The sequence below is a fragment of the Pinus tabuliformis genome, chromosome Q, assembly GCF_031772625.1.
Source record: "Pinus tabuliformis cultivar Carrire ecotype Pingquan chromosome Q, CPIR1, whole genome shotgun sequence".
Lineage (NCBI taxonomy): Eukaryota > Viridiplantae > Streptophyta > Pinopsida > Pinales > Pinaceae > Pinus > Pinus tabuliformis.
In genome coordinates, this window is record NC_142296.1 from 87,859,707 (window position 1) to 87,873,049 (window position 13,343).

The 13,343-nt window shown below is 37.8% G+C and overlaps 1 protein-coding gene across 1 annotated transcript in view; it reads right to left on the minus strand.

The window, feature by feature from the left end:
• The window catches only part of LOC149218380 (AP-2 complex subunit alpha-1-like), a 185,884-nt gene that overhangs the window by 151,385 nt on the left and 21,156 nt on the right, over positions 1-13,343 (minus strand). Inside the window, exons 2-3 of the mRNA XM_089383930.1 lie at positions 6,591-6,722; positions 5,288-5,413 (exon numbers count right to left, since the gene is read on the minus strand). Of these exons, the coding sequence (XP_089240056.1) occupies positions 5,288-5,413; positions 6,591-6,722 (258 nt within the window). The remainder of the gene's footprint in view (positions 1-5,287; positions 5,414-6,590; positions 6,723-13,343) is intronic.

Genomic DNA, 13,343 nt, shown 5'->3' on the forward strand with positions numbered 1-13,343 from the left:
TCATCATAAACTTCTAAAATTATCGTTTCCAGAAGGGCTCCAAATAAGTCCATTTCCACACATATTCGGGCGAAGGAGATATATTTTCCTTTCAGAGTCGCCTCTGATATCTTTAGAAAATGCCCCAGCTTGTTGCCTATTGTTTTCAGAGATTCTGGTAGCCAATAATCCAGAGGACGTGAGTATGGTCTAATCCATACCGGTATCGATGTGAATGTTTCGCATTCTAGGAGAAAGTTCATCATCCATGGTTGCATGTAGAGTCCTACAGCAGCGTAGAAATATGGTCCCCCTTCGAACACTATCTTTATCCTCTAGGCTCATGAACACCACTGTGAAGAAGCCCTTAGATCCCAGATGGAGATGTATTTCCCCCTTTGGTTTCCAATGGCTGCTTATCCACACGTGCAACGCCCTCTCCGTTGGCCACATCCCCATAAATTTGCATATGATCGCATGTTATGTCATATGATCCCTATGCGCTTGAAGCGCTAGATCGCTCAAGATGACCTGGAGGATTATGCTCGACTTGGGTTTGCAGGCCCCAGTTGTCCTTATGGAAGTAGGTTTTTCACTACTACCTTCATTCTCCTTCTCCTTACTTGTTTCCTGCTAATCCCCTTCCTGTGCCTAAAGTCTGTTTCTTCCCAATGTTCCCGTGCTTCTTGCCCCTATTTCCTTCTCCTGAGGTTTTTTGAAACGTTGCTTTCCCGCCTCCTTACTTCTATCTGTAACTACCTGACTGTAGGAGGGAGCAGCACTCCCCTTGCGCGTCTCGCCATGGTACCCAAAGTCAAAACCCTAATGCCAACACCAACCCTAGCTCAAGTTGCAGACCTTATGTGCCCCGGATTCATCTATCACACTTCGTATATGTGTATAATTTAATTATAATGTGCATTTTAATTAAAATAATCTTTATGTAATTTAATTTTCAATTTTATTTATTTTTGTTTTTTATTTTTATGAATTTTAATTTTTTATTTTGTGTATCCATAATAGTTTGAATTTTGGATTTTCTCATATATGCGTTCACACATTATAGCCTACAACCTATAGAAATGGAACCATCGCTGCAAAGTGAAAGGGAAATCATCAAAACAGACCCAAAATCTCCTTTATGGCAGTATGTGGAGATTATTGGAAAAAATCGCGGAGGCGGTTCATATAAATGGAAGTGCAATGAATGCCAATATATCAAAAATGGTTCATATACCAGAGTATAGGCCCATCTGACAGGACAAACTAACACAGGGGTGCAAGTATGCACTGGGCCAAAAGATGCAAATGGCAAACCTGACCAAGGTTTGAGTCCTGCAAAAAATAAATTGTATGTATCTTTGCAAGATATTGTTGATAGGAAGCTTGCTAAGGCAAAACACCCTTGCAAAGCTCTACAACTAGGCCTCCATTTCTATCTAGGCCTATTGCCACAACTAATAAAAGGCCCTCTTGAAGCAGCTCTCAAAAATCGAAGTAGAGATACAGTCGATCAACATGTAGCTCGTTGCATCTATGCAAATGAGCTAGCATTCAATTTGGTGCATTTCCCATATTGTCAACAAATGATTGAGGCGTTAATGAAGCATCAAAAGGGTACAAAATCCCTGGATATAAAAAGGTCCGCACTACTTTGTTGGCATCAGAGAGACAATCCGTGGATAGACAACTACAATCAATCCAGGATCCAAGAGCAGAAAGAAGGGTGTCCATCATTTTTTATTGATGGAGAGACCAAAGAAATTGCCCATTAATTAATGTTATTGCAATATGCCCCAAAGGGGCAATGTTTTTGAAGGTTGTTGATTGCAGTGAAATGAAAAAAGATGCATCTTTCATATCCACAATTCTTATTGACGAAATAAAAAGTGTGGGGCCACATAATGTTGTCCAAGTCATTACAGACAACGCACAGGTTTGTAAAGTTGCATATTTGATTGTGGAGGGTCAATATGATCACATATTTTGGACTCTATGTGCAGTACATTCATTGAACCTTATGCTTTTACCAATATTGGTGAGATTGAATGGATTAATGAAATATATGTAGCAGGAAAAGAAATCCAAATATTCATAACCAATCATTTAATGTCTCAAGCCATATATCGAGGTTTTGCAAAGTTGGAGCTACTAAAGGTACTATTTTTTTAATCAATATTATTTGTATTGGAAATTCTTAATTTTATTAAAAATTTAGATATGATTTCTCATTTGAGATTTGACTTTTTTAAACTTGTAGGTTGTTGAAACCCGTTTTGCCTCCCATACTCTTATCATAAAGAGGTTTGTGGATGTCAAACAAGCATTGCAAGCAATGGTCATTGACCCTCTTTGGGAATCATAGAGGACTTTCACTTCTGATAAAAGGCAAAAAATAAAGTCTATCATTCTTGATAATGCATGGTGGGACAAGATCCAATACCTTCTATAGTTTATTGAACCAATCTTGACCTTGATCAGGTCATTTGACACAGATAAACCTTGCTTGGAAAAAGTTTATGAAAACATTGATAGTATGCTACAGAGGATAAGGGAAATTATCAAGGCAAGTGAAAATGACCCTTGTGAAACATTTTATTATGAAGTGAAGGACATAGTTACCAAAAAGTGGAACAAAATGAACACACCATTACACATTTTAGCCTATGCAATGCACCTCAAATATTATCATTCCAAAATTTTGTCTTTACCTGGTAGAACAACGCCAAACAAGGATCCTGAAGTGGTACAAGATTACAAAACAACTTTGAGGGAAATGTCTAGAGATGTGGGACTTGCAATGGAGGTACGTCAAGAATTTGAAGGGTTTGTACAATTTAACGGTAGCTTCTCAGATCCAGTAGCTATGGATGATTGCGGGCATCTTGCTCCTATTACTTGGTGGGGCTTCCATAGTGGAGATTGCATTCATCTCTCGACTCTAGCCACTAGGTTGTTAGTTTCTCATCAACTGAGAGGAATTGGAGTATATATGGCTTCATCCATTAAGTGAAGAGAAACAAGTTGGAAGTGGCAAAGGCTGAGGTTCTTGTGTATGTTCATTCCAAACTCTGTGTTCTATCACATGTTGAACCAGAGTATAAAAAAGGTTTGAGCAAGATGTGGGATGTGAAGCCTGAGATCTCTAACTTGAACATGACATTGAATGCCATGACTCATCTCAACCTACTTGAGGATATTGTTCTACCACCAGTCTAGCTTACCGATGCAACTTTCTACATTCCAGAACCCCCATCATCAATTCATGATGTAGAGATGCAATATGCAGAAGAGAATGTAGATCCATTTCAGGATATGTAGTTAAACCTACTACACATGCACATTATCATATTAGTAGAGTGATCATGGATGAGACACTCATTTTTGTACTTACTATTATCTTTTTTGTATGAGGGAGGATGTATCATTTCATGTTTCAGTCTTCATATTTATAATATATCTAATGATTTCAGATCTAAATGTTGTGATTTATAAATGGATTTGATTTTTTAACTCTAAAAGCGGTTTTTTAAAAATATTATTATATTTTTTGTACTTGACGTATCCTTGTCACATCCGGATCCTAAATTTTCAAAAATCTAGCGAATTCAGATCTAGATCCGTATCCATATCCGAATCCTGGTAACTTAGAATAAGAGGTGTAATAACTCTGCTGTTAAAAAGTCCAAACATTGCGTTTGATATGTTCCTGGAGTTTCTGGTCATCACACGTCGTACAGACTTTTGCAGGTAGCATGATGTCTCCTATTCAGTGTGCAGTACAGAGTATGTCTATTTCAGTAGTTTTCCACAGATTACAAAGGACAAATCCCAAAGCCAAGTATCTGAGGAACAGATTGATAAGGGTGGTGAATAGGCTTATTTCTATTGGGCTTGTCAAGGGGATCCTCTGTTTGTGGAGCTGACACAGTTATACATCTAGATGAGCATCATGTTGTATATTTTAAAGCTAGTAACAAACAATAAGTTTGAGCTGATGACTTTAAAGCTGCTGCTAATATTGTCAGTCTGTCAGCTGATAAAGGTACCCAAAAATTACAAATCTTTGGCAAAACTCTCATTGTGGTAAACCAGATGAATGGGACAAATTCTTTGTAGAATTTAATATGTAGCCTATTTATGAGGAGATTCAGCTGGTTTGGATAACTTTTAATTCACAGTCATTTTACCATGCCTACATAAAAAGGAACAAGGTAGTTGATGATCTTTCAAAAGGAGGACTCCTCATGGAAGAAAGAGCTTAGATTATACAGGAGCAGGTGTAAGAACATTCCATTGAATATCTTCATACTTATTTCAGTCAATGCAGGGACATATAATTTAGGATATTTATATGTAAAAATGTAAAAGGACAGTTATTTTTCTTAACAAAATTACATTATTTTTTGAAGGAACCAACAAAAAAAACAAAAAGACGAATTGCACTCCTTTTAAAGAGAAACTTTTATGAAACTCCGGAACACATAAATGATTCTAGTAGATTAGAAGAAATATCTACACCATTATATTTTCCTTAAAGTAGACTACAGGTAGACTTCAAAATACTGTAAGAAATGTAAAGAGGAGAATCACAATGAACTGGAACAAGCCCTAGATGACTTGCAACCAATCCCTTCTGCTCTGATTATCTTGTTCCAACTCTATTATAGTGCCTTTGCAGCTCTGCTTCACCTTTCTGACTACCCTCCACCAAATCTTCCTTACACAAACAGAGTAATACAGAAAAGCTAGAAGAAATTTGATTGAATAATGTCTAGTAGTTGGTTTCCCTCCCCCAAAGGGGCTTAACATGTCCAATAAACCAAATTAGTTTAAGCAAGACGCTAATAAATCCTTCTGCGCTGATTATCTTGTTCCAACTCCATTATAGTGCCTTTGCAGCTCTGCTTCACCTTTCTGACTACCCTCCACCAAATCTTCCTTACCCAAACAGAGTAATACAGAAAGGCTAGAAGAATTTGATTGAATACTGTCATGTAGTTGGTTTCCCTCTCCCAAAGGGGCTTAACATGTCTGATAAACCAAATTAGTTTAAGCAAGATGTTAATAAATCCTTTAGTAGGGTAAAGAACCCTCTTTGAAATCAATACCCAAACCAAGGTTATTATCCTCAATCAAAACTCGACCTTTAGGCAACACAACTATCTATCCTTGTTATAAATTTTTAAGATAATGGTCAAACATTGATTTTGTAGCTTACTCCAAATACAAATGAATAGAGGTCAAATATTTTCCTGCCTAGCAACTTAATTTATTTAAAAATAGGGCTTCCAAGACAAGATCTTACCATTGTAAGTGCCAAACACTGAAACATCTCATTCCGCCCAATGATATCATTGCGGACAGTATTGATAACCAATCGTAAGAAGTCATGATTCTCATTTAATAAGCATGAAGTCACAATGTATCCAACCTGTAAAAATGCATATCCATTAAAGTCATGAATAGCTTGCAAAGTACGTGGATGTTAGTTAATCATATATAAATGAACATATTGGCAATATATGAAATTATAGAAGTCCAATAGTTGTACTGCTATCTTTAGTTGCAATTGAAGACGTAGCCTACAAAATATCATTGTCACCGAGAAGACAAACAAGCTCATTACTGTGGGTATGCCAAGTTATCCTTTGTAATGCTGAAATGACTAAGGAGAAATAAATTATTAATATTTTTTACAATAGCTTGAAGTGAATAGCTTTTAGGTAGAGGGTACATGAATGGTGTGCCATGAATTAATCCCAAAAAATTTATAGTTATCAATTATGTACATCAAGGAATTAACAGGCAGTGGAATTGGAAAAACCATTCATTGATCTTATATGTCAATGTAGTTATGCCCCAAGAATTATCAAGCTGGACACTTAACAAAAAACTGCCATTAATCTCACAGATTACTTTGGTCTGCCCTGTTATACTGAACTATAAAGTAAGCAAGATACTCTGAAGTTTAAATTAAATTTGACATAAATGCCAGGATGACAAATCACTTGTTTCTCAACTTCGTGGACATTTATGAGATGAGCATTAGATTCTTTTCAATGTCAGAGTATTCATTCTAAGTGACTAGACATGCATAGACCTTTGTCACCAGATATTACAATGCAGATGCAGTATGCATTCTGCATATGTCCAATATGCAAAATGCATTTGTAGACACTTTTTGGTCTATTTATTTGCCACAGCCTTTCACATTAAGGCTATAACTGCCTTTACACAAGGAAACCACAGTCAAACCACCAATTCTTTCTTGTCTGCTTTTGAGGTCTTGACCTTTAATGAAAGCGTAATTCTATGTTCGGTCTCAAATTATGAAATATTTCTAGCAACTTTATAGCTTCCATATTTGTATTTCCTATCCACAAAAATCTATTATTTTCAAGCCTGGAAAATTTGCATTTGGCATTTGCATTCTGCCTGCACTTCTTATTTCCAGTAATATGGATTTAAGTGCAAGCAGTGAAAAGCAAAAAGAAAAAAATCCAAAACACAATGATATCAGTATAAAAGATAAGATAAGTTGACTGAAACCAACTTGTAGGAGGCCACAGAGGACAAAAAATTCATTAAGAAAAAAGGGATAGCAATACCTGTTTCTCTAGATATTTAGGAGCAGATATAAGTGAAACATTCCCCATATGACCAAAGTCTACATCATAACCAAGCATATAAATGTAAAGCATCTTCCAGACATATTTCTTCTTGTCATATGGTGTCAAACCCTGCCAGAAAGCATACACATTAAGATTAATAACGTGCATTTAATGACTATTGCAAATTTACAAACAAATTGAATTGTAACATGATCTACTTTTCACCTTGTAATCCACATCAACGTTATGTTTGCCACAGGATACCATCACTTCATGCATGATTTATGCAATTTGGAATAACGAGTTAATTGCAAAAACAACATGCCTTGACTTCATGTCTAATGTTGCAACCAAGTCGAGGAAAGAAGAACAAAAAAGGGCAACAAAAGTGTATAAAGTTGTACATAAGATTAAAAGCAAAGTTAAAGGTTTTGTAAAACCACACCTTTTGCAATATCCTTAGGAGAACAAAAATATGGAAGCAAAATTGGTCGGCATTTAGGAAAGTATAATGAGGTAAGAAACTACACAGGACCTTTCAAGAGGAGAAATACGTTTTTTCTAGCATAGATCAAGTCTTCACTAGAGAGGAAATATATTGGAGACAAAAATCCAAGGTTTACTGACTAAAGCAACATCAAAACACCATTTTTTCTCATAAGATGGAAGTTTAGGAAAAAATCCATAGAATAATAAACTTATAGGGATAAACAAGAAACATGAAAATAAGGATGGGAAAAGAAGAGTAATTTGAAAATTTCCTAATGGAGCCAATTCCATAAAAAAGGTTAAAATCAACTAGATGTTGCAGAAAAACTGCAGAATTATGTCAGAGAGTCACAACGAGAGACAGATGACGCAAGTCACGATTTAGGCTTTCAAGCAGGTAGTATTGAATAGGGAAGAAAATTAATTTTCTACATGCTACTTAGAACATCAATTAGAAAACATAGTCAAGGACATATAGGGATCCAAGCAATCAGGAAAAGTCCTTGTGGCACTTAACTCGACATTTAGTGTTGATTCATGAGGGTGAAGCTCTCAATAGTTAGGATAGATACCGGTCAATATCAGAACATAATTGTAGTGTACACAAACGTAGTTGCATGGACCCATGATTGTAAGAGGGGAAGAACAAGAGCACTCCTCAATCAAAAAGAAGCATCCAATACAATATCTAATAATCACATCAGGAGAGAACCCCAAACTAAGGGGAAAATGATGTAAGATCATGAGCAAGCAATGACAGTCCATGACAACTCCCCCAACACTTGAGGTCGTTATATCTTGAACAAGCTTCCATTGATGAGTAAAATTTCATATTCTTGCACTGGAATGCACAGGGACCATATGGACATTATCTATGAGTTGTTTGGATGGAAGAATCGCTCACTAGTAATTAATAAGTTATCATATAAATGACAGTGGCTAGTTAGACAATCTTTTGAAAATGACTTTGATGACCATGTATTCTCCATTGGAACCACATAAAAATGAGGATAGAGACATGCAACATGGAATATCCTCTCTTTTGTACTGCACCTAGTTTCTACATTTAGCATCTCTTGTACTTCAGTCTTCTCTTATATTTTCTTTTGGTTAGCTAGATACTTAGATACCTATCTTTTTGCTTTTGATAGCATGGATATAGGAGTTGCTTTGGCACTCCCTCTTTGTACTTACACTAGATGTACTATTTTAGTCCCATTGACCTACTTTTGTGGTCATTTGTTGGCCACTAAGAAACTTATCTTTCATTGTGTGTACACCAATAATGCAAATAATAAGATCTTACCCGTTAAAATTGGCAACTAGAGCCAAACTCCATGTGGGTCACCTATGCACAGGGACCATATGGACATTATCTATGAGTTGTTTGGATGGAAGAATCGCTCACTAGTAATTAATAAGTTATCATATAAATGACAGTGGCTAGTTAGACAATCTTTTGAAAATGACTTTGATGACCATGTATTCTCCATTGGAACCACATAAAAATGAGGATAGAGACATGCAACATGGAATATCCTCTCTTTTGTACTGCACCTAGTTTCTACATTTAGCATCTCTTGTACTTCAGTCTTCTCTTATATTTTCTTTTGGTTAGCTTAATACTTAGATACCTATCTTTTTGCTTTTGATAGCATGGATATAGGAGTTGCTTTGGCACTCCCTCTTTGTACTTACACTAGATGTACTATTTTAGTCCCATTGACCTACTTTTGTGGTCATTTGTTGGCCACTAAGAAACTTATCTTTCATTGTGTGTGCACCAATAATGCAAATAATAAGATCTTACCCGTTAAAATTGGCAACTAGAGCCAAACTCCATGTGGGTCACCTCATTTATGGCAGCTGATATTTTTCCTAGATTCCTCTTGTCGAGAGGTGTAGGATTGATCTAAAGATCATCCAATCCCGACAAATATTTATGGAGATATGGATTTATTTGTAACTACTTGACAAATTGTCAAGGTCGGCCAGCAACTAAATGTGTGGCACAAATCATATAAATACAAGTGAGATTGATTCATTTCAAATCATCTCATCATCTCTCATTCTTCTCTCTCCTTGTATGATTGGGTATGCACAAGGAAGAGGATATCTCACACGTGGGAAGCAAGAAGATGCAAGCTGAAAGAGGAGGCAGAAATTGTTGACTGCGTTGACCGAGTTTCACTGAGGCAGCTGAAGGCATCTTTGACCTGCGTTGACTCATCAAGGGTGCGGTTTTGGTGTGGCTGCCTCTCCTAGGCAGGCCACAGTTTTGGGCACAAAAATCAAGGCAATCCATCCACAGGTTTGACCAGCGTTGACTGCCCTAGTTTTGGGCAGCAGGTTGACCTCAGTCAACAGCAGTTTGACTGTGTTTTTGGGGCTGTTCAAGGGCTGTTTCTTCAAGCTGTTCGAAGGCTAGCTGACTGGAAATTGACCAAGCATATTGGAGGTCAATTTCAACTCGTTTGACCAAGTTTGACTTTGCTGATCTAGGGTTTGTTGCTGCTGATACAAAATTACAGAATTCTGATTTTGTACTATTTCTCTCTACTGAACTATTGAAGAGAAAAGAAGATTTGATCAAAGGATTTCCCCGCATTGGGGTTTGTCCTTGGCTAGCCGCCACATCTTGTGTCTTTTGTCTTGGCTTGTTTTCTGTTGATCGTTTAATGTTCTATCTGCATTCTACTTAACGTATATGTGATCGCTAATCTGTGGCTAATAAGAAGAAAAGAAGTAAACTACTCTAAGCATAGAACATACCATAATTTAACAGTACCAGACCTATGTAATGTCCCCTATGGTCCTATGGATTAATTGCCCGAAGGAGAACAGAATAGCCTATCCAACCCTGTAAGCTATAGTCTTTGATAAAGGTGGAAACCCCATTATCCAATGTTTTGGGACAACATTGGGTAAATTTTGGGGTAGCTAGGGCAAAATGCCAAAATTGTGGGGTTGCACCTGAACCCCTCACATTTGATTAAGGAGGAGAAAACCCCATGAAGAAATCTAAGAAATCTACAAATAAATGGGAGTTGGAATCATTTTGTCCTCATCGAATTGGATTGGATTTTCTATATATTTCTTGACCCTGAGGCTCTGAGGGTTTTAAGAACCCTCCTTGATTAGTTTTGGTGGAGGTGATCCCACCCTAGTTAATCCCTTCTAGTTTCGGTGGAATTGATCCCACCCTAACAAGACACCTCTTTTCTTTGTTCTGGCACAGCATCTCTTCTTGGAAACCACTTAGATCTCTCTGGCTAATAGAGTAAAGTTTTTTGTGGGTAATTTCTAGATCAACCAACACTACTTCAAGCCCAGTGGAGGTTCGTCCCTGAGGGAACCCTTCTGAATTAACCCTTCAAGTTGATGTCAAAGGTATTTTGTGATAACAGCGGTAGTACAAAGCCCAATTTGAATGCGAGCCAGGGTTGTTTGTGCAACAAGTAAGTTCTTCTATGGCAATAGTAGGCACCCGGACCTCTTATCAAACTCCCTGCAGTAGCCTGCTAGGGCACTCCCAAACTAGACAAGGTTCTTTCCCTACGACAGTGAGGTTTCCCACGGCCATTTGAGGTTCTCAGATCAGTGAAGTGCGGAACCAAGGGCCAAAGCAAGAGTCCACCTTCCAAGGTCATGAATGTGGTATCTAGGACAAATTTGAAGCTAGCTTCTAGGGTCATCCTCTTTTATGATTGCGGTCATCTACAGCAGAGAAATTCGGGCCCTCCTGAGGATGATTTAGGGCATAAACTGCCTACAACCAGTCCCATTTCAAGCTTGGTGGACGGCAAAGTTTCCCTAGTGTATTTCTAAGCACAGCACATCAAACCAATCATTAATTGATGTTGAAATTTGATGACTAAAAAGTTTCCTGCAATTCCAACCCGGTTTTAGTTTCACCTTATCACTCCCATTCAGTTAAATGCCCTTTTCCATAAACATACATTCAACATATAGAATTCTAGAAATGAAATTTCCAGATTAAAACACATGGCACTGTCAACACATGCTGAAAATAAATATGGACATAAACAAACCAGCAACACACATAAAAATACACACAGAGTTTTTGTCAACAAATTTCAACATGGTATCAGAGCTACACGCTGAAAATCGCAGTTTAAATAGCAGACAGTAATTTGGGACAGAGAACAATGGTTTGGACAACAAACTGAATTTTTGGACAGCAAACTGAATTTTTGGGACAACAAGGTGGAATTTCACGCACATTGAACTTTTGGGACAGCAAGGCGCTGGAAAGTTCATTTCTCCATTTTCTTGGTTTTGTAAATTTTAGGTAGCAGTCATGGCCATGTTCTTAAGGATAGAGGACAGACTGGATGGGATATCCAACTATGTCGTTTGGAAGGACAGAATTCAAACAGTGTTTGAGGAGGCAGCAATTTGGGACATAGTGTGGCAAGTGGTTGTAATTCCTACTGCTGCAGATGAACTTGTTGAATTCACAAAAAATAATGCAAAGGCAAAAAAGATTTTGATGGACAGTCTGAAGGATCATGTGGTTCCTCAGGTGAGAGGAAACACATATGCATATCAGATGTGGACAACTCTAACCACTCTCTATCAAAGTACCAATGTGAGCAGGAAGATGGCACTCAAAGAACAATTGAAGAACATCAAGATGACAAAGGCTGAAAGTGTAGTTCATTATCTTGGCAGGGTCAAACACGTACGTGATGATTTGATAGCTATTGGTGTGGCAGGAGGAGGGGCATACCTTTCTGGGGCAAGGGTAGTGTGTTGTGGATGCGTTGCGCAGATTTCACATGGCAAACTGTAGACCCGTGTCTACACCTATGATCACCAACTAGAAGAAGCTTCATGCTTCAGATTCTAGTTTGGTGCATCCCCCATTGTATAGGCAGCTTATTGGGTCCTTGATGTATCTGGTCAACACTAGGCCAAACATATGCTTTGCAGTGAACACACTTAGCTAGTTCATGGTTGAGCCCAGGAGGGTGCACTGGTTAGCTGCAAAGCACATTCTTAGCTACATGTAGGGGACTGTTGATTATGGTCTAGACTATAGGCGAGGAGATGGAGTGAGGTTGGCAAGTTACACAAATTCAGATTGGGCAGGGTGTGCTTCTGACAAGAAAAGCACTTCAAGTTGTTGCTTCGAATTGGGTTCGACAGTTGTGTTGTGGTTCAGTCAAAAGCAAAAGTCAGTTGCTTTGAGCTCTTCTGAGGCTGAGTATATGGCTGCTAGCCAGGCTAGTTGTGAGGTCATTTGGCTTTGCAAGTTGTTGTATGGCCTATTTGATCAAGAGTTGAGACTGACGGTTATTCACTCTGATAATCAGAGTCGCATTAAACTCACGGAGAATCCAGTGTTTCATGATAGATCAAAACACATTGACATCTAATATCATTTCATCAGGGACTATGTTCAGAAGGGGGCAGTGAAGCTGGAGTATATATCGACAGATGAGCAGGTGGCCAATGTTCTCATGAAGTCCTTGCCAAGAGGCAAGCATGTCCATTTCAAGGACAAGATGGGTGTGGTGAGAAACACTTTCCTCGGTAAGAGGGGGTGTTGATTTTTAATGTACCTTAGACAAGTGGTTTCCCATGCGTTAGTCTCTACCTAGGGAAAAGTGTCCAAAATAATTATTTTCCTAAGTGTAACTTTATAAAGTGAATGTGACTTTATAAGTGGTAAAGTCAATGTTAAATTATAAAGTGAAAAGTGACTTTAGACATAAAGTACAATGTGGGTACTTTATTTAATGGGTGGGTTAAAAAATAGAAAGTGAGAATTAAACGCACATTTATTCTCATCCCTTAATCTAAATGAATTTGAGCCATAAGATCTTAGGGTTGCCCAAAAGTCATTTAGGGAAACAAAAGGGGGAAAAGAAAAGAGAGACTGCATTCATTCTTCATGAGCAGATTGGAGAAAGGAAGCTGAGAGTTGGAGAAAAAATCTGAAGGAGAAATTTGTTGCAGCAAGCTGAAAGAGTGATTTAATGGTGCAAGAAAAAGGTAAAGTACGAACAACATTTAATAGTGTGCGTTGCACGCCATTCAAGAGAAGTTATTGGTGGACCAAGTGGATTGGTTAGACATACTGTTCTTTGGGTGATCAACCCTAATTTATTGTGGTTTGTGAGAATCATATTGCAATTGATAGTCCTTACCTCATTCATGCATGCCCACTATTAAAAGAATAAATGAATGTCCATTGGTATTGCATAATTTAATTTGTGGAAAAACCCTAGTCAC